At 35.5% G+C, this 24,316-nt stretch overlaps 1 protein-coding gene and 1 long non-coding RNA gene across 33 annotated transcripts in view; one reads left to right on the forward strand and one right to left on the reverse strand.

Moving 5' to 3' along the window:
• LOC137243326 (uncharacterized) overlaps window positions 1–7,748 on the reverse strand; it is an 81,446-nt gene extending 73,698 nt beyond the window's left edge. Inside the window, exon 1 of the long non-coding RNA XR_010950500.1 lies at window positions 7,403–7,748. This is a non-coding gene — a long non-coding RNA (uncharacterized lncRNA). The remainder of the gene's footprint in view (window positions 1–7,402) is intronic.
• The window catches only part of LOC137243323 (uncharacterized), a 96,423-nt gene that overhangs the window by 65,431 nt on the left and 6,676 nt on the right, over window positions 1–24,316 (forward strand). For 4 of the 32 annotated variants that reach the window (XM_067770951.1, XM_067770952.1, XM_067770950.1 and 1 more), the window contains 14 exons: window positions 3,096–3,430; window positions 3,498–3,680; window positions 3,745–3,867; window positions 10,228–10,329; window positions 10,396–10,575; window positions 10,640–10,849; window positions 13,650–13,849; window positions 13,904–14,312; window positions 16,803–16,829; window positions 17,198–17,476; window positions 17,752–18,124; window positions 21,840–21,993; window positions 22,068–22,175; window positions 22,244–22,399. In XM_067770951.1, coding sequence (XP_067627052.1) covers window positions 3,143–3,430; window positions 3,498–3,680; window positions 3,745–3,867; window positions 10,228–10,329; window positions 10,396–10,575; window positions 10,640–10,849; window positions 13,650–13,849; window positions 13,904–14,312; window positions 16,803–16,829; window positions 17,198–17,476; window positions 17,752–18,124; window positions 21,840–21,993; window positions 22,068–22,175; window positions 22,244–22,399 — 2,792 coding nt within the window. In that variant the 5' untranslated portion in view covers window positions 3,096–3,142. Of the gene's footprint in view, window positions 1–559; window positions 775–3,095; window positions 3,431–3,497; window positions 3,681–3,744; window positions 3,868–10,227; window positions 10,330–10,395; window positions 10,576–10,639; window positions 10,850–13,310; window positions 13,412–13,649; window positions 13,850–13,903; window positions 14,313–16,802; window positions 16,830–17,197; window positions 17,477–17,751; window positions 18,125–21,839; window positions 21,994–22,067; window positions 22,176–22,243; window positions 22,404–24,316 lie in introns of those variants that run through there. The other 28 variants (XM_067770946.1, XM_067770947.1, XR_010950495.1 and 25 more) reach the window with 20 other exon arrangements.

Here is a 24,316-nt window from a genome sequence, read left to right on the forward strand (position 1 = left end):
ACTTTAGAAAAACTTTGTAAAATGGGTATGACATCTACCATATTAAGTAGAAGAAAATGAAAAAGTTCTGCAGGGCGAAATCCAAAGCGTGATATTACATATATAAATAAATTAGCGGTACTAGCTGAGTATATAAGGTTCGGTTACACCCGAACTTAGCCTTCCTTACTTGTTTGATACACAGTTTGTTCTTTTGTATTTCAATATACTGTCGTGTGTTTTTAGTACCCACAGCCAAAAGATTGTAGCTAAAATTGGTTTATTTATTCTTTCAAAAATTTTCACTCGAAACAATTTCGGCTATTGGCACAACAAATTTTCTTCATACGAGTACATGCATATTCTGCTTTCGGGCGTTGGACCACAAATACACATACATACAAACATATTTTCGCAATTGTCTAGATTTTACATGTGTGTGTGTGTATGTGTTTGACGTTTCCCAAATGTGTTTTGTCAAAAACAAATCGTCATTGTGAAAATATTAAAAAAAAAACAATACATACTTGACAAATAACAAGTGGCCCGAAGTGTAAAAGTAAATTTTATGTTTTTACAGAATAATAATAAAAGTCTAAACAATAAAAAACAATAATACTTCAATACTAACACAAAATACACCACAAAACATTGCAAGGACATTCGCCATTTGTGTCAGATTTTGTTTGTTTGCTGTTATTTTTTTTTTTTTTTTCAAGTTTGTGTACTTTCACCTCCTACTCTTCTCCTTCTTCTACATCTGCTGGAGCTAAAAGATTTGTTGTACTTGAAATGGTAAATATTTCCAATTGTTTAAGATTTTTTACAAATACACTTAGGCTTATTTTTAAGGATTTTCGAAAGATTGATCTTTTGCATTTTAAGTGATACTCGAGTTTTGCCTTTTGCTTGAAATAGCCTTGAAAAAATGAAGGGAAAATATTGCAAAAATATTTTAGAGGTTTTCAAGGGTTAAGAAACTAAAAAAAATTATTTCATGATTTTATATGATTTTATTTGTGTAACGAATACAGGGTGTTACGTGGGCAGTGCCCATCGGATAATTTGCTGCCAGGGGATATTTTCGGCTGTGACTATTTGAAGGAGCCAGGCCACCTCGGGAAGTAATCATGATGTTACAATAGCAAGATGCGCTACTGTGGTGGTCGGTTTTTTATCTCCTCATTTAACATGGCAATGGTGACGCAAGCCGGGGAAGAGCAAATCGCTATCACTGATGATTCAGCGAATAGCGATAATAGTGTGCAGGCAGTGCGCTGATAAAGGAGTGGTTTGTCAACCCGGACAAAGGACTAACGTTAGGACAGCAAGTTTAGGGCAACCCTCTCACAATTCCTGTCAACATAAAAAATTATGCAGCGGGAGACGGTGGAAGAACGTCGAAGGCAGTTCACTGGCAAAGACTTTGCTAAGAGGGATTCTCAAGTTTGCAACCACATCGAGGAAGAAGAGGCCCAGAGAGGTCAAGAGAGGCAAGCGTCAGCGATCGGCTGAGCTCCACAATCCTGCTTGTAAGAGGCAGAAGAGGAATAATAAACGTCATATGCAACGCCAATACTTTGAGGTCTATGCAGTTCTAGTGATGTGACAACATTTATGCTCTGGCATGTTACTTATTTGATATCTAAAAGTTATGGATTATTTATCAAGAAGCTATCGATTTGTTAACAAAAATTATCGAACTGCTTTCGAAAAGTTATCGATTTGTTATCAAAAAGTGTTCAACTTGTTATTGATTTGTTATGAAAAAAGTTATAGAATTGTTATCGAAAAGCTATCGACTTATGACAGAAAAGCCATCGACTATTTATAGAAAATATATTGTTTAGTTATCAAAACGTTATCAAATTTTATCGAAAAGTTACCGATTTGTTATCAATTTGTTATCAAAAAGCCATCGATTTATTATCGAAACTTCGTCTATTTTTTATGTGAGCATTATCGATTTGTTAGGGACAAATTATTTGTTTTTTATGCAACGGATACCGATAATGATAAGTTATAAAATAGATAACATACCTGTAACCCGTCGATAACAACTCGATAAAACCCAAAAACAAGACGATTATTATTTGCTCTCGATAATGTGCCGTTAATAATACAATAACGTACCAAAATTATTTGTTTCTGGCAAAGTTATCCCTTTTTTATTCAATGCCATTTATAGACGTTTCTGGGTTATATTTTTAACCCAGTGTTCCGCGTTAGTTATTTTGCGTAAAATGCATAAAAATCGAACAGACCGTTTATGAAAAAAATGCAAAATTCGATAGGTTAAGAATATTTCGGAACAAGGAACACAAAATAAACTAAGAAACATACTAAAAGAAAAAACCGAGTAAAGTCAATGAAATTATGGGTAAATTTTACAAATATCTGATTTATTTAACCCACAGCCTGTTAACTTAACAATTATTTCTGTCAGACTACCAATGAGACCATTAGAATAACAGTAAATACTGTTGATATGACAGAGATTTTTGTCGAACGATAGTCATAAGAACAAAGTAGTGAGCGCTGTGGCGTAGGTTTATCTTAAAATCTATCTACATAATATTGACAGTAGTTCTCTGTTAAAATGATCAATGAAGTCAGTTCTTTTAACAGAAAACTTATTTAGATTGATTGAGAATCTATCTGTTTTACAGAATAATGTTATTGAGGGCAACAGTTTTTTTGTTAAAATAACTAAACAAATTTGATCTCTTCACAAAAAAATCGGTTGAATTATTCATAATGCCATTAATTTTACCGAATGTCTGTTAGTTCAAGAACAATAAACCCACATTGTTAAGTTTACTACCCTAATTTCTTTCAGTGTACCTGCTACGAATTAACGATTCATTTGAGAATCAAGATATTCCTGCCAATTTTCAATGACTTATGCTTGCTTTTATAGACGAAACAAATGAGAGCAACAGTAGAAGCCTATGCGCCTTGAAATATGCAACACCTGAACTAAAATAAATATTTCCTCGTTATAAATAGGTTTTAAATAAATAGTAGTAATTTTTTTGTATAAGTACACAATATTTTTAGCGCTTTTTAAGCAACAAGTCCCTAAACCCTTTTCTTCTTCTTCTTCTCTTTTTCAGATATGATGCATACAATTTGCTTGATGCATCTGGCTACGTACTAAATTATGGATTTAGCAGATCAAATCGATGATTATATTTGTTCATTTGAAGGAATTGGTGATTTAACAATGGACTCTTTAGCAATGTTCATATTCATTTGGGCCGTATTGGCCCTCTTCATTTTATGGCTGTGTAAATTTTTATATAATAAGTATGTGGTAAATAAGGGAAAAACACCGACAAGCCAAAGTAATAGCCGACAAAGCAGTGTAGCGCCGGGTACAGCGAAACTTGATGGAGGCAAACGATTATCCGAACCGAGAGAGGTATTGGCCAGCAAAACCGATTTTATGGTGAGTTCATTCAAGAGAACTTATTGTAACTTTTCTCTTATCAATCATATCCTTATTTTGTTACTAGGATTTAGCTGCCAAATCTGGCAGCGCACGTGGCCGTACGCCTGCAGGTGGTGCTGGCGTCGGTGGTGCGGTTGGTCCTGCTATTGGACCACGTAGACGTATGGTGCGTCAGGGCTCCGCTGGTCCTGAAAGTCGCAAAAAACGTTATGTGCCGCCACCGGCCAATGTTGTGGGACCCGAAACGGTAAGTTGAAAAGGCAAATTTGTACTGCAGTGAACGAACTTAAAAAAATCTCTCTTTCTCTTAGACTTCTGTGACGTGGACTAGTCAAGTATTCCGTTGGCTTTACAGTGACTTAGTGATTGTCAACGAATTATTAACATCTTGGGTTATAGCGTTAAATGAAACGCTTAAGAAATCAGTGGAGGTGGTAAGTTTAAAATATATAAAAATTTCAACAAATAAATTCTATGCAGTTATTTCTTGCCGATGCGGGTAAGATTTTAGAGTTACTTTCACTATGAACAGTGAATATTTTAGTTCCAAAATGAATACTAGAACTTTTGTCTTGGATATTTGTAAATACTGCTTTCAAATCCAAAATCTGTAACCGGGTAGGCGCTGTGTTTGAGACGCGCCATATAAAAGCCCCTAAAACTAGGCAACAAGCCTATTTCTGTTGACGAAGACGGCAAAAGTTTAGCTAACTTAAGATTTAGGTCATGTATGTGGAATGAAAGACTCTTGCCAGCGAACTTACAGATGCCCGTGTGAAGGCAAAAGCTGACATCGCCGACATATAGGAGGCAATGCAGAATGACTATAGGAACTTCTGAAGTCTACAGCAATTGCAATGAGAAAAAATAACTAAATTCGGAGCCACAGTTGAGTTTGAGTTTGTTGTAGGGAAGCGACTTCGTAGCAAGTACTGTCGGTCACGGCTGTGAAGGAGCGTCTGACATTAGGCGGGGTCTTTTAATAAAACATTTATTTGCGCCAATAGTTGCTGCATCCGACATGAATAAAGCTCCTTTTATGAAAAACTAGAAAATACATACGATGACTACCCCCGCTGTGACATCATGCTTGACGACTTCAACGAAAGGGTGTGCAAGGAATGAGTCTTTTTTTCCTGCAGCCGGAAAACTCTCAGCGGCTAAAAATATGGTCATTTGTTGTTGAAGGCAGGAACAGCACCAATGCTCGATCTAATGTTGTAAGGGATCATGCACATTTCTTGCTTACTATTGTTACGAATATTAGCAGCACTAAGGGGTACTGCCATCTCTAAGCTGCTGCTAAGCAGTGACTTGATGCACATCAATAATTCAATCATTATGTCTACATATATGTACGTACACGCAGCGGAGAAGCAACGCACAAACACATGCAGATATCTTATCTGAGATATGCAATATAATTGTGGAAGTGTCGCTCACAAACACACGCGCATGAGCTGTGAGAGAAGCTATAAAAATTGTGCATCTGTAGTTATAGCTGAGAAACTTATATCAGATAACCAACTAGTAGATTCTAGAACAGAACCGCCTAGAAATGTCAACGAGCAAACCAAACAGTATAAAAGGCGACACCAGTAGAGGCGCGAGAGTCAGTTTTGATTAAGCACGCTATCTGTCGAGCAATAGTAGAGTTATTTATTGTGAAGTACTTTAATAAAGACCATTTTGCATTACTGAATAGTGGTATTATTTATTCAACAGTTTAGTGATTCGAACTTAGCAGAAGGTTGCAAATAAGAGGATTTGCAGTAAATTCGTTACGCTATGAACCGCCGCTACATGCAAGTCCGAAAACCTCCTTATGCGATCAGGAATGTTGCGACTCGCACAAAATAAAAAGTTCGTTGTGCACATGTCCACGATGTGTACAGGTCCATCAATGAACGGCGCATCTGAAAGTTATCGTGACGCGAAGAGGCAAGAAGTTACAAGTTAGTTAGAAGAACGATGACGAAACGTTTCGAAACTGGGGGCAAATTCTTACACTAATGACAGCAGTTTAATAATCAACGTACACATGAACTCAAGTTGTGTAGTGAAAACTCCTCATTACTAGATAACGATGCAGATGATGAACTTTTGGAATACCAAGCTTGATGGATGAATATGCATTCCGTCATTGGACTATGGCAAAGTAAAAATGCCAAAATAACGGCTAAAGAATAACAAAGCGCTCCCTCTCAAAACAATTTTTTGCATGAGTAGAATTATCAGCCTTTTACCATAAAACGTTTCACAGGCCTCGCGGTAATATAAGAAATCATGATCGGCAAGCTTTCCGGGGCTCAAAATTATCAACAGAATGAGGTGCGCACAATTTTCAATTTCAGCTTCCTCCAGGGGGCCAATTCACGTTCTATGAAGTGATAAAATGAAGAAAAAACCCATACAAAATTTTTTTCAAATGTATGAAAATTCGTTTTAATTTTATCACTTCACGGAACGTGAATTTGGCCCCAGGGCTCGATCTACATATAATTGCGCATTTAATAATACCGGTTATCATGTTGGTACATGGCATCGAGTCCCATTACCCGAAAAGGGGCTGATAAAGAATCTACGGGCACCGAAACATGGAATCCACGTATCGCTGTGTTTGAAAGAGTTTCTGACTCTATCTAGAATTTTTCAGTAATAAATGAACGTTGCATTAAAAAGTTTGAAGACCACCCTGCAATAACTCAAATATGTGCACGAAATTTCTGGCTCGAAATTTTAATTTGATAAAGCGATATTTATTTAATTATTAAGTATGTAGTGATGTACTTTATTTATTAATTTATTGATTTCGTCGTCTTCACACATCAAATATTCATTTGGCCTTTAACCCTTACGTGACAAGTAAAATGATTTATATTCTTTAAGTTTTAGTAATTGGCAAAGAATTCTAAGCGCTTCCTGCAACAAACACAACAATGAGATCATTTGACTTGTTATAGATTTGTTATTATTGACGGGCGTGTCTAAGCGCGTTTTTCTCTGGCGCTTCCATTCATGACTTACGTCAGAATTGTTTTAAAAAACTAGCTAATCAAACTTACATATGTACATAGTTATATGTATATAAACAAAAGGGACCGGCTCAAAGCCATAAAAAAAGAAAAATATATATGTAAATAAAATAATGACAAAGAAGAAAAAGAAATACAAGCAAACCCGCAAATGCGGTTTATTATGTGTACATATGTATGTATGTACGTTAGACTGGGTCGATTTATTAACCGATATCGCGCCATTGATTTTTCGATAGGATTTGGGCTCAACAAAAAAAAGTTCCACTGCGCATACCCAAAAAAATAATTTTCGAGCCTGCGAAAAAAAAATGGCGAAAGGGTCAATTTTTCTACCAAAACACTCCTCAAAACCCAAAAAATTTTTTTTTCAAAAGCTGTTATCGCCAAAGTTTTTTGAAAAAAAAAAACAAAATATTTTTTTGGGTTTTAGAGTGTTATGGTCGAAAAATTTACTCTTTCGCCATTTTTTTTCGCAGGCTCGAAAATAATTTTTTTTTGGGAAGCGTAGTGCAACTTTTTTTGTTGAGCCCAAATCCTATCGAAAAATCGATGGCGCGATATCGGTTAACTTTCGTCCATACAAATCGATCCAGGTTAATGTACGTATTTGTATATAAGAAAAAGCACAAAATAAAATTTCAGAGTTAACCTTGGCCTCGGTTTTAACAAATAATAACAACAAACACATATATACGCATAATCACAAAAGCGTTTTTATGATTGAGAAAAGTAATAAAAGCCATAAAATACAATTCGAAGCGGCAAACACCAGAAAGTCATGGAATTTAAATGCAAACATATATACATACGTACATACATACTCGCATAGATAACAAATAAAAATAATTTACATACACATTTGTTTATTTATATATTTTCTTAAAATACACCATTCATACATACTTACAAATATACGGCAGAGTATACTTACGTGAAATGAATTTTTACATTTATGGATAGTCGAGATTTTAAAGAAATTTTTTTTAAAGTTTTCTTTTAACCTTTAGAAGTTTTTCGGCTCAAATTTGACTAGCGTAGTAACTCACGACGTTAAACCTACATGACCAAAAAAAAACTTTACAATATTTCTAGATGCGTTTCAAAATGTTTGAAACATAAGCTATCATCCGGTGGCAAAATCCTGAGCCATGTAAATAATTTTGCATGTAAATGCAACAACAACGATTTGAGCCAGATAAATCCAGATAGAAGTCTGGTTCAATTTGTGAGCCAAATAATTTGTTAATTACTTCTTTTTAGGTTGGCAACGCGGCCTTTAATATACCTACTTTTTCAAAAATAGATGTCGCTGCTTAGTCTTTCGCCATATGAGTTAAATGAAAAACAGCGGCGACATCTGCCTATCACATTTCACGTGTGCGAAAATTTCACGACATCTGCTTCTCAACTCTCTCAATGATCCAGACCATTCCCGTGAGAATTGAGCGTGAGCCGGAGCTGTAAAACTCACTGAAAGACGGCAACCTATAGCAGGTTAACTGATTCTTAAATGGGTTAAACTTGACACGAACATTGCCGACATAAGATCGTTTAAATAAATCGTACTTGCAAAAGTCAAAAATTAACCCAAAACACAGATGCCCTGAAATAATGCCGGAAGGGCCCCACAATCAACCCGGAAAAGTCCCGAAATTACCCTAACGGGATCCCGAAAACCATCCAGAAATTATACCGGAAGACGCCCCAAATGATACCGAAATAAACCCGATGCGATCCCGAAAACCATCCATAAATGATCCCGGAATACTCTCGAAAAAGTCCCGAAATAATCCTCACGGAATCCCGGACGGATCCCGAAAGCTATCCAGAAATGATGCCGAAAGAATCCCCAAATGATCCCGAAAAAGTCCCGCAATGACCCTGACGGGATCCCGAAAATCATCCAGGAATGATACCAGAAGGATCCCCAAATGATCCCGCAATAGTCCCGAAATAACTCCGATATTTTCACGTACTTAGCAATGAATTCAAGTAGCCAGTTTTGATATTTTTATATACAAGTGGGTGTGACTTTAATTCGATTTTAAAACTTTTTCCGTCGGCATGTACAAATACAAATATGAAGTTCGCTTACCAATTTGCAAAAATATTGCTCAAAGTATGTACGAGTTATCGCACTTGAAACTCCTACAAAATTTTATTTGGAAAGTAGTTGGTGCCACGCCCATTGTCCAAAAAAAATTATGTGGATCAACTACATGCAATGTCAGTAATTTACGTGCCAAATTTAAATAACGTGGCTTCTTTAGATACTCAAATATTGCTTGTTCTGTGCGGAAATGTCTATATGCAGAAAGAGGCGTGGCTACTGACCGATTACGACCATTTCTTTTTTTGGAAAGCTTTCCTATCATAGCAGAATGCGGTTTACCAATATTCATTCTAATAGTTGTATTGGAACGAAATTTATTGCAAAAATCCACTGCAAGTTGTTTATGACATATTTCTAGTATTATTAACAGAAATTTTCAAAAGTCCATAAGGTTTTAAATTTTAGGAATCCAGGAGAATCGATTCGTGTAAAATTTTTTTAATTCGGATAAGCCGTTTCTTTGTTATCAAGCAGGACTTTTATTTCGGCCTTAAAAAATAAACGTCTTGATTTAACTTTTATTTCGGGACTTTTATTTTTAAAAGTCCGAGTTTAACTAGTTCTATCGGACTCAAAAAATAAAAATCCGAAAATAATTTTTATCTTGATCCAAATATATTTAAAGTCCAAAATTAATAGTTTTGCAAGGACTTATATTATAAAAGGAATAACAGTCTCAGCCCCTGCTCCATACACCTCTTTTTGAACGTGAACGTGGAGCTGTGGTGAGTTTTCAAATCTCCGCCAAGGCAGTCACTTAGATATCTACAAGTTGTCAAAATTCTTGCCCTCTCCATGCTGAGGCCTAACAGCATTGTGAATGATAACTAAGTGTGATATCTTATCTGTCAAATGCCTGACTGGATGTTCAATATGGCTACTTTTTAGCGTTTTGACAGGGTATTCAATATGGCGGCGCCTATCTTCAGCTGGTGATAGAAAGAGATACAGAATGAGACAGCGATAGTCAAATACAAATCAGGTGATCCAATCACTTTGGAATTTTGACGTCTATGCAGAAGATATCACACTCAGTTATCATTCACAATGACTAACAGTCGATGCCTGTGCAAGGCAAAAATGTAAATAAAAGTCAGCTGTTTTTGTGGTACAAAATATTCAGAATTACTGCTTTATCCTGCGGCGTGTCACCCTGTGTTGGTAAAACTAAAAATGTAAAATGAGGATAGCTGAAGGATTGCTAACCTACAGTTAAATTCTAACTTGACTATAAATTGTGACGGCCTGAGCTGACCGTCACGTCACTGGTCCTTCGCGATAGCTGATGTCTATTGGCGTCGACAAAGATATAATGCGTATTGATTCTGTTATCGTAGATTTTCTCCATGCTTTAGCTTAAATGACCGGTAGTGAATTTGTCAAGTCTGATGCCTATTTAACAAATCCAAATCCATTTATTTCTTTGTCTTTGAGCTTCTTCCCAAATGTACAGTTTGGATTCTGTCACTTCGTCATAGTTCAATAGCGAAATGCATATACCGTCGTCAGGAATTTGGGAAATAGTTTCGCTTATCTGATAACATGGCGCACATTTACCAGGTTGACAAAACGAAAATGTTATAAATAATATTTCTGATTATATCATTTTTTTTTTTAAGTAACATCTCTGCTTTTTATTTCAGCATGGCGTCGCCGTCGAAATTGTACGCGTACTTCCCGACAGTCCACCACCAAGTTTAAATAATATTTTCTGCAACTGTGATGAAACTAATCCATCAAATATGGTGCGTGGTCTACTAACATTAAAATATATATAACTACAAAAATAATTAACCCTTTCACGCCCACAGCTGATAACCTTTGATTGTGATGCGCAACCAGTGCTGCAGGTGAAAACGTTTCGTCAAAAGTCTGGCAAGGTTGACACATCCCATTACAAGGTGACCGTCTCACGTTTTCGTGCACGCATGGCCACCGCAATGAATTACAATAGTCTCAAGGGTGAAATGAAAATCGATGGTTATCCAGATGTAAGCGTTGCTCTTATTTTTACTTTTTATCAAAATAATAATAAAACTCTTTTTATCTGCGCAGATACGCATAGCCATGAATAGTGTTGGCGCCATCAAACCAATAGATCAGGATGAGCAACAGCTTCAAACACTTGTTAGCGATATTATTTCAGCCACTTTACGTGACACCCTGTATCCGGTGGACTTTGCAATTTATGCAAGCTGCCCACGTGCCGAAATAGATCCGTTGGATATGCCAGTAATATATCCAGTGAATTATGATGCGTTAGCGGTGAGCGTCAGTACACTGAGAAGAAAATTGAAAGCACAAACTATTATAATTAGACGTAATTTTCATATTATGACAAACTCGTGTTATTTTAGTAACATTCCCTTTTAGTATTGTTCGTCACAGACACTTTTTGTACATAGTGACATTTCTACACTGAAAAACTATAAAAAAAGTTGGTGTGTAAATTTACGAAAAGCTGCCAGTTTGAAAACGTTCTATCTCAAAATTGGTTCGAAGCCTGTCTTAAAATTTTCTTCAAAAACGCTCTCTCAGAATTTATTGGAATAACGCCGTATCTCAGCTTAAAATGTATTGTAACGAATTTAGTGCAATTCCTCTTCTCTGCAACCTTCTACTAACGTTCGAATCACTAAACTGTTGAATAAATAACTCCAATATTGAATAATGCAAAAATGGCCTTTATTAGACTACTTGAAAATAACATTTATACTTCGCAACTGATAGCTTTCTTAAATCAAAGTGATTTTCGTGCCTCAACTGTTGCTGCTTTTTATACTGTTTGGTTTCCTCGTTGACATATTTCTAGGCGCTTCTATTTCTAGAATTTACTAGTTAGTTATCAGCTATAAATTTCTCAGCTATAACTGCAGATGCACGATTTTGATACTTGCACAAAAGATTGCATACTTTTGGGAGTATCTCAGATATATGCATGTGTTTGTGCGTTGCTCTCCGCTGCTTGTATGGTCATATGTGTAGACATAATGATTAATTTGGTTATGTGCATACAAGTCACTGCTCAGTATCGGCTTAGAGATGATAGTACCCCTTAGTGTTGCTAGTATTCGTCACAGTATTAAAATGAAACTGAGATAGGGCGGTTTTGAAACACATTCTGAGGTTGGGCATTCCTCAACCTAACTCAATAAAGTTCTGAAACATGGTGTTTTTGGAAAAAAGTTTTAACTAGGCCTTTCTTCAAGCAATTTGTGATATAGCACGCTCGAAGCAAAATTGTCTCAATACACGGCCAGTTATAACATATCTCCACTTAGAGCTTTATTCGAGATTTGAACATCTCAAAGATTTAACGTTAAATCTTGCAAGTTTTATCATACAATATTAAATCTCGAATCGAAGAAGATTTAAGTTAAATCTGCAATCTTTACAATATATATCAAATATGGCAACATACAATTCATATGTCATGTAATTTTTTGATAGGAAAATATTTTAAGGTAGGAGCAGTTTTCAAATTCATGTATGACAGATGTCTTTGAAGACTTTAATGTTTGGGTTTTTATTGCCAAACGTGAGTAAAAAAAATCTAAAAAAGAATCTTCAGATATGTTTTTTCTTTGTACAATGTGAGAATGTGTGTGTTTGATTTAAATATTTTATATATATTTTTTTGGCTGAAAAACTACACAAGAGTTGAAACTCTGCATGTGGCCCACTTTATAGCTTTTTCAATATGAAAAATTAAAATATCAAATAAAACTACAGTGCAGGTTAAATGGCCAATTAGTGGTGACTTATAACCATATAACCATAACCAGATAAAACAGCTGATCGAACCTACCTTATGGAAATCGATGTAATCGATTAATGGTGCCATACCATAACGCTAACACCATAACCATACCATAGCCATCCAATTGGTTTTTGGTTTCTCGCCATATGCATAACCTAAAAATATTTGAGTTGGTGAATTTAATAACTTTTTGTTGATTTCATTCATTGTTTTGGATACGTTATGACTAAGAGACTTATTTTTTGGGGAATATGTTTGTATTTTTTTGCGTTTTCTTCATTTTTATGAAATTTTCACGATTTTTAGGTTAAGGCACCATTAATCGATCACATTGGAGATGGTTATGGATATGGGTATGGTTACGACTATGGCGTTAGGGTTAAGGAAGTTTAATTGGCCCTTAAGATATGAGACTTGATAAATTTTAACAGTTTAAGCTCTAAGTGGAGATACGCTTTGGTGAGCCAGCATTTAAAACATTTTTTACTTAATCAAGCCTGTCAAGTTTTTATTAAAACAAAAATTTCATTGCATAAAAAATTATATGCCGAAAAATTAGAAATTTCATTATTTTGAAGACATTTTTCTAAGTGTACATTAGGGTGTTTCAAAAAAAATTAAAATGAAACTGGAAGATTTAATATTGAGAAACTGCACTGACGCATTACACACTTTGCGTCACAAAATAAAACAAAAAATTATCTTCTCATTGTTCTACCCACCTCCCAACATCGCATTATACATATACATCTGTATACCAATATTTTTAAAAAAATATATAAATCTTAAATTCCTTTTAGTATCAGCTCTGTCGCGAATGAAATTTGCATTTTGTTTACTTAAACGTGAAAATCATCAAATAACATTTCACAAAACTTAATCAACAGTCAATATCATTTTACAATAAATAAAATTTCAAAAGCTGAGCTTATTTTTCTTTTTGTCTTTTGTTTTCTCTCATTTCAGAGGGCTTATCAATATTATTATAATTAGTGAAATAAGTTTATGCCTTGAAAACATTTAAAACACTATATTGTTTAAACTTTTAATAAAGAAAACTGTTAAATAAATTGGAAAAGCTCGAATAATCGCATACAAACAAAAAAAAAAAAAAAAAATATGATAATAAATTATTTTAAGAAAAAAGCAAATTTCATTGCCTCAGCCTAAAATAAAAGAATGTCCCTGTCCCTTACTTTTAACACATTTTTCCTCACACTGTACTCACAGCAAAAAATTTCGCGTTTTGTATCATTTCTTTTTTTTCATACATTATCGACCGACACAAAAAAAACTCTATTGCAGCAAAATATGGAAAACTCGAATATGTCAGGTATGCAACCAATGATCTCTGGACGTCGTTTACTGGTCAAAATTGTTAAAGGCGAAGGTCTTACCGATGCCAAGGATCCATATGTGGTGGTTGAAATGGATGAACCAGCACAAAAGAATCAAACCGGCATACGCCAAGGTGCCACACCCTATTGGGATGAACATTTCCTATTGTGAGTAGATCTAAATTAAATTCCTTCTAATACTCATTTACTCTCTTTTTGCAGCGAGCTATCACCACAATCAGCTGAAATTCTATTCGAGGTCTATGATCGTCCAGCTAATGCTGCCGATCCGGCCAAATTCCTTGGTTTAGGTTTGGTGGGTATTGATGAATTGGCCGTTGGGCCTGCATCTACACAAGTGCTGACATTACAGCCGCGTCCTTATGAGACGCATCCGGTGAACGGTGCCATTACTGTGGACTTTGTGTTCATTGATGGTGCCGAAATACCCGCTGGACCTAAACCGTATAAGCTGAAGGAGGCGTTGAAAATAAGCACACCCATGATTAATGAGCATATGAAAAATGGCGCTGATTTGGCAGATGCAGCGGTGCGCGCACTACAAGATGGTGCACTCACCACATCAGGACAGCCCAGCAAAAGCACGCTAATTATACATAGCGTTCAGAGGGTGAGTTTGGAAATTCTACAATATATAAATGGTCAAACGTACGCTTTTTTGAGCTCATATGTAAATATACATATAGATCCCACCTTATACTAGAAAAAAATTGGTGTACAATTTTTAATTTTGGAAATTTCAATAATGTATTTGTTGGATTAGTGACAGTAGTCATTTCCGCTAAGTTTTTTTTTCCAAATTTTTCTTTATTTTTAGTGGAAATAACTTTTCGACACCACATTTTATTTTTTCATCTCGAGATCGTATTTAGCGATACCAAAAATTTGTTCTCAAAGAAATTTGCATCAATTGTTTCAGTTCTGGATATTTGTTGAATTTTAGCGCAAAAATCAGGACTACTGGCCCATAGTGAGGTTAAAATCTGGGCTTTATTTGGTTTGGAACTGGGTTTGTACTCACCACTTTTGTCAATAACCTAAATGCTCCACATGATATATGACACGGTTGCCACTTTGTTCCATTTGTACCAAAATATGTATATGTTTTCAGGTTTGGTCCTATGTATTAGAAAAATTCTTCTCGTTTACAATGCAACTTCAATTCATTTAGTATATTTCCGCGCAAAAATATGCTCAAATCTGTTCACTTCCTTGACTGTATTTGTTCCATATTCATAATCCAACTGGGCGTAATACAGTGAATTTCTGTTTATCAAGCTAGAATTTGTTTTTGTATTTGCATTTGGACGTGAATGGGCTACTAGTCTACAATGCTCTACGCGTTTTAAAAAGAATCAAATTACAGTACTCGCAAAGTAGTATCCACTCAAGAGTCGTCTCAACGAATCATGAGAGCCCGGAAAATTTTTCTGTAAATCGCAAGAAAAATTTACGAACGCATTTTTGTCCGCGTAGAAAGTAGCGAGTGGCGTCTTCTCAAACGGATAGTTCATAAGACTCTCATAAACACTAAGCCGTCAATGTAGGTAGCTAGAAAGGCCAGCGATTGTAAATAGCACTTGTTTTAAAACTCCTTAGGGAGATTATTTCATTGAAAGGCAGTGTTAACTTCGATTTCTAGAGAAAGGGCAGAACAGGCTCATTTTTAGTTTCCGAACGAATTTTTGAGATGTTAGAGAGCTGTATGTGACTGTTTAGTTCCATTTTGGTTTAATACTAAACATACCCGCTATTGCCTTATGACTATAATGCCAATGAAATAATTAGTAATTAGTCTTACTGAAATAATTAGTCAAGTTTTCTACATTAAAGCCCTAATTGAACTCAATCTTCCATACAAAATACAAATTTTTAATTATCTCATTATTGCTTTATTGAATGCCTAAAAAAAAATAAAAATATGTATATGTAAGGCGCGATAACCTCCGAAGAGTTTTTAGGCCGAGCTTCTCTTCAAATTGCGTCGTGCTCCTTTTTTAATTTTTCCTACAAATTGGCGGGACGGGACTTACTTGTTTTATGCCGACTCCGAACGGCATCTGCAAGGCAGATGAGTTTTCACTGAGCGCTTTTCATGGCAGAAATACACTCGGAGTGCTTGCCAAACACCCCCGAGGGGCGACCCCGCTTAGAAAAATTTTCTTCTAATTGAAAAACCTTATTTCTAAAATTGATGTTGCTTTGCCCGGGGCGTGAACCCAGGGCATTCGGTGTGGTAGGCGGAGCACGCTACCATCACATCACGGTGGCCACCATTGAATGCCTAGTCGAGTGAAAAATCCAGTCGGTTTTGCTTGGTGCTTCGTATTTTATTGTCAATGTAACAAATGACAATCAAAAATAAATTATTTTCAATAATTTACGAAAAATTGAAAAACACGAAAAAATTCAAAATTTAATTTTTGCTGCATTTGCTGCAAAAGATAATATGGCTTTTTCGAAAATAGGCACATATTTGGTTAGGTGCAACATCTATGTGTAGTTCCGCATGCATTTTATCATGATTGTATTTATAATTAAGAAAAAACGGCTGCTTTCCATTTTAACTATTTTTTGTGAAAGCTAAATATTTTTTTTGGGTTGCTGACAGGTGTTCACTTAATGAAGCAAAAGGTTCTGTATGAAAAGAGAAACTTAATTATTTCATTAAATATAATTGTGATGGGATTAAGTTTCTGTGTGAAAACGGTATAAGTCTTTATGGCATGGCCGAAGGGTGCTGCTAATAAAAAAAAAAATCTGTAAGAATAACTCACTGTCAGCTCTAAAAGCAGTCTTATATGTGATTTTAAATGTAATAGAACTAATTTAGCCAAATAGCTGGTACACCAGATCCGCGTAGAGACAGGAATTGACTGGGACTTTTTTGTCTTGACTTCTCTTTTATATCAGTGCTTTAGAAAAAATTGTTTCCAACTGTTAAAAACGTATCGCAATTCCACTAAAGGTTTTTTAATTTACTTAATTTTTGTTTTACATGTGGCTCGCTATCGTTCTATCACCGTTACATTACGAACTGCCTTTAAAAATCAAAATATCTCGTTCATATGCATCTTCACGCATCGTAAAATCTAAACAGAACCAAAACAATTCAAATGCATTTAAGGTAATCCTTTATTTCAATTTTTATTTATACTGCATACATATTCCTTTTTTTATCACATATAAATGTTTTACATATAACATTCTTTGTTTTTTAAATAATTTTTATAAGCCTGAGTTTCTTCCATATTAATTTTTATGTTGCACTCATTTGTGTGCATTTATTATTTATTAACTTTAAACTTAGTATTTCAGTAAATAATTTCAAATGTGTAGCATATAACTTATTATTATGTAATATTTGTTTCGTTTCGTTTTGCTCGCTTTCCTCGATTGCTTTTTGATTATAAATAATCATAAAAAATATGCTTTATAACAACAATTAACCTGCAAAACCACAAACAACCGAAATTTCACCTGCCACAATAACAGGTTGAAGTTAATAAGGATGGCAGAATCGAAGTGAAAGAAACACCGCGTGATGAAACTGATTCATCTGCTACAACAAAAGCTTTAGAAAGTTCATTAAACGACAATACAAGCGATTCGTTGCATACGACAGCAGATATTGAGCAAATCCAGCAGGATATCTCGGTTACAACAGATATTACAGCAAGTCCTACAGACTCATGCCCGCCAAATCATAGCTATCAGAATGAGTCTGGTGTGGCATCAGGTAACAGCAGCGCGTTGAATGCTTCCAGCACAGAGGTAAGTACGCCGCAAATTTTCGTTGAACTCAAGCTTGTTCGAATGTTTTAGTTTTTTTTTTTCACTAAAATTAACTACGCATAGATTTTAAATAAAACAGTTAGCTTGAATGTAATGCAATTAAGATTTATTTTTTACTAAAAATATAAAAAAGAGTTAAAGTTTTCACTACTTAACGTCAAACTTAAACGACCAAAACTTGAAACGCTCATACTATTTTATCTATTTTATACTAATCCAGTTGTATATTTATTTATTTATTATTTACTCAAAAGTTTGAACAACCGAATGCCGCTTCATCTCCACAAGGTCACAATGGCTATGCACCACACAATGGAAATTCCACCACAAATGGATCACAAAGTTATGGATATCAGAGTAATAGTTTGCCACGCAATGGTGGTGCCGCCACTAGTACACCTCTAAGCAATGCTGAGCTGGATGATAGAGGACGCAGTAAGAAACGAAATTTCTTTGGAACCTTAAAAAAACGTTTAAGTCGATCCAAGACACGCACCCATTCGGCTGATCGTGGCGCTTTAACGCCATCCCAAAATATTAACGGTACAACCCCAACATCAACACTTAACGGTGATTCACGTTCATTATCTGTCGATCGTGCTGTTATTTCTAAAAGCAATTCACTTGGTAATTACCATCCATCCATCCACCTATCCAATCTTTTTCGTTCTTGGTCTAACATTTATGTGAACGTAATTTTCACTCACTTTTCATCTAGCTACTTAACCGTTTTATATTTATTTAGTATTTAGGCTGTATGGGTAAGAGGGTAACATGAATTAAAATTCCTATTGATAAGTAGTAAATTTTTATTTTTATTTAGCGTTAAATATTAGAAATGTTGATTAGAAATTAAATCGCTAAAAGAAGTGTTAGATATTTTCCCATATGTTGAAAAAAAATCGGTAGTCCGAGAATTTTATATTTTATATCGAAATCATATGTAGGTACACATATGTACGTACACGCAGCGGAGAGAAAACGCACAAACACATGCATATATCTTATCTGAGATGCGCTCAAAAGTAAGAAATAATTTGTGCAAGTATCACTCACATATACACTAAGATGGCCACAAGAAATCATTTTTAGATTTTCCACTGGGGCACCCCCATAAAATATGCCAATAGATTAGAAAATGATACATACAAAGTTTCAGGCCAATCCGATAATGTTAACACGTGCCTCATTGAGGTCAAAGTTAGGAAATCCAGCGATTTTTCAGAAAATATTTTTTGTGTTTCGTCAGGAAAAGTGAAACCATTTATGCCAGGAACTTGACTCGTACACCATTCGATGGGTAATTTTATTTGTATTGATTTTGATCTTAATAATATTTTTATAAAACGGTAATTTTTAGCAGTATTTAGCATTTATCAGATCAGGTCATAGTGGATATCCCTAATTTTTAATTTCCATGCAAACGTCTATGGACATTACAATATTCAATCGTATACGAGTCTAGTTCCTGGCATAAATGGTTTCACTTTTACTGACGAAACAATAAAATTTTTTCTGAAAAATCGCTGTTTTTCCTAACTTTGACCTCAATGAGGCACCTTTTAACATTATCGGATTGGCCCGAAACTTTGCAATAACCATTTTATGATCTATTAGCATATTTTAGGAGGGTGCCCCGAAAGATAGAACAAAAATTCAAATTCACCATATACCTTGTAATCACCCTAATATACACGCGCATATGAGAAGCTATAAACGTAGTTATAGCTGGTAATTTTATACCTGGTAACTAACTAGTAAATTCTAGAATAGAAAAGCCTAGAAATATGCAACGAGGAAACCAGACAGTATAAAAGGCAGCAACAGTTGAGGCACGACAAGTCAGTTTGATTTAAGCAAGCTATCAGTTGCGAAGTATAAGTGTTATTTTCAAGTAGTCTAATAAAGACCATTTTTGCATTATTAAATATTGGAGTTATTTATTCAACAGTTTAGTGATTCGAACGTTAGCAAAAGATTTGGAATAAGCGGAATTTCAGTAAATTCGTTACAATATTATAGCCAAAAACTTTGCGCGATCTTGCCATATCACCCATCATTTATTCCTCATTTCTTAAAATCTGGGGCCAAATCTTAACATCCGTGATCGTATAACTCGTTACGTAAAAAAATGATTTTCGGATTATGATATATGTACGTGAACGTACTACTTCGATCGTAATTTTGGATCGCAACATACGTGACGAGTGACTGAACGTATACGTTACGTTCCACTTTCATTCGAACACAAACTGGCGATCGTATAAACACAAATTTCATTAAAAATGTAGGAAAATTGTTAAAATAAATGAATAAATAAAATATAATAACAAGTTTAAAACTCTTATTATGAAGAGGTCGAATTCAAACAATCTTAATCCAAGGGAAAAGGAAATATTGGCGGAATTCATGGCGCGACACCCGCTTCTGTATCGGCTTGCTTTGAATTTAAATTCTCCAGAAAGTAATTAAAAGTTTCTTCAAGAAACTGCAATAATTTTTTGTTACAAATTAATAATACATAAATGATATGCTTGCGCTTTGTTCGAAAAGTCCAAATGGTAAACGTCACTTAGAACTTACATAGAAAATCAAAATTCAACAGACTTCTAAGTCAAGTGTTGCTAAGTTTTGAGTAATCAGTAACATGCAATGTTCATTTAACAGAACTGTAAGTGACAGTTCTCAAGCCAAGTCAAGCCTATGCTAAGTATTAGTAATGGGCCCTTAATATTGGATCCGACGCAGTCATTTACTTAATTTTTTATATATTTGGCAAACAATTTGACAGTTCAAAATCTATTGTGAGCTAAAAATACAATCCAACCTAATGTGGATAATAAAATTTATTGTGAATTGAAAATAAATTACGTTCGGTTTATGTTATAATCCCATTTTGTTTATACGTTTGACGTATCATGTAAATTTCTTTCGTATGGTTGCCGATCCGTGATGTTGTTGTTGTTGTAGCAGTGCTTCGCCCCACCTTATAGTTGCGACCGATCACAAATTGTCATCAATATCCTCTAACGGGAGTCCAAGGAAACTTGCTGTTTCAACAGGTGTGGACCATAATGAAAGGGTTGTTAGAGGCGTTGGTTCCGTGATCGTATGTTACGATTCGAGCCGTGATTTGTTTCATATTTGTTTTCTTTTCAAAACGAGTTTCCCGCTCAAAAAATTGTTGCATGTGGCAACCGTGTAGATAACATTTGCCGCATTGCCAACAGCTTTCTTAATAGCGCACACTGGGCAATTTTGGAAGAATATATATCAAAATAAATCCAAAACTTTTTGTTGTAACCCAGATTTTATTAAAAAATTGTAAGCTTTTAGTTAAGATTAGCCAATTTTTTGTTTGAAACAATGTATACTATTGTTTGCACTGTTTTATGTTTACTAGTTTTTCTATATATTAAGTACAATAGTCGTTTTCTCATTTAGACCAACATATATTAATTTTTTTATCCTTTTTATAATAACCCACACTCCCCTATAAATATGTACGTACATATACTAAGTAGCATTTTTTGTTCTGTTTTATCTTTTTTTCTCTATCTTATTATCTCTTATACATTTTCTGCTGTATATTTGCGTCTTTCTTTTAACCAACACATTACAAATAAATTTTCTTAACCCTTCTTAACTCTCCATGGTCACTTATCACACCGAATATGTGAATTGAATGTATGTATGACAAACACGAAAACTCAAAAATAAATACTCTCATATAATGCCTATGCCAACATAAACATAACAAAAAACTAATCGTTGAAATAATATTACAATGAATCACAATCCCGTTTAAAATTTTTTTTGCTCTTAACTTGCGTTTGCGTCAAAATTATATTAACCTTACTTTATGCTTGGATATGAATGTAAAAATTTTGAAAAATGCAAATATCAAATTTTAAATAATTTAATTTTACTCTCTTTTAATTTCATATATTTTCATCTTATAATTTGGGCGATTTTGATTTTAAACCACAAAACAATAAAATCACAATGGGATAATCTGGACACATTTGGAATCTCAACTTAATTTACCCACTGCTATGTTCTACTACCACTACTTGTGTAACTTATCACTATTTGGGGTGCAAAAATTATGACTTTTTTTGGCAAACTATTTGGTGTAATGTGTTTTTAAAAAAAACAATGTAATATTTTATAAAAAACTTTAAATTTTTTTCTGTATCAAAATTGCACGCTTTTGTACTATAATTTATTTAAATTAATTTGATATAAAACTATTACTTTGTACAAAATTTATAACAAATAATGACAACAACAAAAATAATAAACACTAAAAAATTACAAAATCAACGCAAAACAAAAATAGGCCAACGAGCTGGCTCTTCAAGACTTGATCACTCAAGGCAATCTTCACTTTCAGAATCGTCCGCTATCTCAGGTTTCTCGTCGGCCAGCAATAAAACGTACGTACACGAATCATCCACACTTGTACTGGAAACGGTCGAGAATGGTGTCAAGCGGTAAGTTAATGAATAACAGCGATCATTTTTTAAAGGTGCATTTAAAAAACACGCCCATATTTACTTCCTTTTAGGCATTTTATTGTGCCGTTAGCAATAGCACAACGCCCCAGATGGCGTCGCAAGGGCACAAAGCTACACATTTACAATGATCACACATTCATTGCCAAGCATTTGAGCGGGTAAGTGGGTTTTCGAAATAAAATTAAAAATTAAATATGCGCTATAAAATTATTTTCGTTTCCAATAGCGGTGGCCTACAGTGCATGGTATGCATGAAATCCATCCCGCGGCGTCCTGGAAAACAGGGCTACGAATGTAGGGACTGTAGCCTGATTTGCCACAAACAGTGTCACATACGCGCACCACAAGCCTGCCCCAATCCAACCGTGCTTTCTATGGAATTGTAAGTAGAAAATAAAATTTCATCACAAAGTTTAATTGGAAATCTGATTTTGTAAGAGCGAAATATCGTTGGCTTTCAGTGCAAATCTGCTAACAGACATAAATTAAGTTTTACATGGCAAGCAAAAACTATTTTAATTTTTCATTGAACTCATAGAAAGTGAACTCATCACAAAGTTCATTTACTTTGTGTATGGCTTATATTTAATGTGACTGTTATGCGAGGCGAGTACCGAAGAAGATTTAACGATGAGCTGTACGAGCTATACGCAGACATCAACGTAGTCCAGCGAATTAAAACGCAGCGGCTGCGCTGGCTAGGCCATGTTATGCGAATGAAAGATGATGCTCCGGCCAAGAAAGTGTTTCTATCGGAACCCGCCTATGGAAGCAGAGGTAGAGGGCGGCCCCACTCCGTTGGAAGGACCAGGTGGAAAACGATTTAAACTCTCCTGGTATGACCAATTGGCGCCGGTTAGCGGAGCGAAGGAGCGACTGGCACGCCTTGTTGGACGGCCATAACCGTTTAGACGGTTAAGCGCCAATTAAGTAAGTAAGTAAGCATCCTTTATAGCGGCGACCTCCGCCTTGAAGGCACCGACAGCCTAAATTTCCAGCTAACAGCGAGGTCATGGCAGAATATTCTACTCCCCACCTTCCCGTCTAGCCTGGATTCATCTGTGAACAAATTCACCAGACTCCCGTCCCATATTGATTCCCTCACTCCATTCATCCCTTAATGGCAAATGAGTGGTGAGTGTGGCAACAGGAACGAAACCGGCGCACAGTAGTTTGTTCTGCCAGGGATGAAATCGAAGTCTGTCAGAATGCTGGAGTGTCGGTGAAAGCTTATATCCTGCATAACAAAACCGTAATGACGCCCGGCTGCAGCCATTTTGACAGGGCCAGTGTGGGTGTTGCAAGAAAGACCCCGCCTATTCAACCACCACCAACCGCTGCACGGCTTCTAACTCTTTGACCATGGTAGAAGTGTATAGTGCTTCCGGCCAGTCCAGAACGTTATAGAAGACAATCGGATTGACCACCATATCATGCAGCCAATGTCCAACCCTTAGAAGAGCATCAAGCTTTTGCCGATTACCCCCCGACAGCTATACAGGGTAAAAGAAGTTAGCCCTGTCCTACATATTAGGCTTCCAGGGCAGCTTTCTGTTAAGAATAATTCTAAGGAACTTAACCCTGTCAATTAATACTAGCGCTGCTCCCTCATTAGAGAGTAGTTTAAATTCAGGAATCTTGCACATCCACGTAAAAAACATTCACAGTTTTGCTATTGTTGACAGCTAATCCACATGATTCGGCCACCTTGTCACGACAACCAGGTAACCCTGTAAAAGGAAATCCAAGCCATCCTAGCGATGTCCTCCACGTTAGGTTTCCATGCCAGCTTGCTGTTTAGAATAGTACTTAGCCCTGTCAGATAACAGCGGTACGTCCCCAGTAGGAGGAATATCTAAAATCAGAAATCTTGTACCTGCACGTAAACAAAACGTGCTCAGTTAAACTAGGATTGATAGCTTATCCACGTGATTTGACCACCTTTTCAAGATAACCAGGTAAAACGGCCCTCCGAAAATGGCTCTCGAGGTATCCGGTACTTACGTAAAGATCAATAAGCCTCTGGGTTACTAACTGCAATTATTTTTATACTCAGCTGAGCAGAGCTCACAGAGTATATTAATTTAGTTCGCATAACGGTACCCCGTAATGGCATAAACTAATCGATATAGATATAGACTTCTATATATCAAAATAATCTGGGCGAAAAAAGAAATTCATTTTAGTCATGTCCGGCCGTCCGTCCGTCCGTCGGTCCGCCTGCCCTTAACACGATAACTTGAGTAAATTTTGAAGTATGTTAATGAAATTTGGTATGTTAGTTCCTGGGCACTCATCT

This window comes from Eurosta solidaginis, chromosome 3 (assembly GCF_040869045.1).
Source record: "Eurosta solidaginis isolate ZX-2024a chromosome 3, ASM4086904v1, whole genome shotgun sequence".
Taxonomy (NCBI): domain Eukaryota; kingdom Metazoa; phylum Arthropoda; class Insecta; order Diptera; family Tephritidae; genus Eurosta; species Eurosta solidaginis.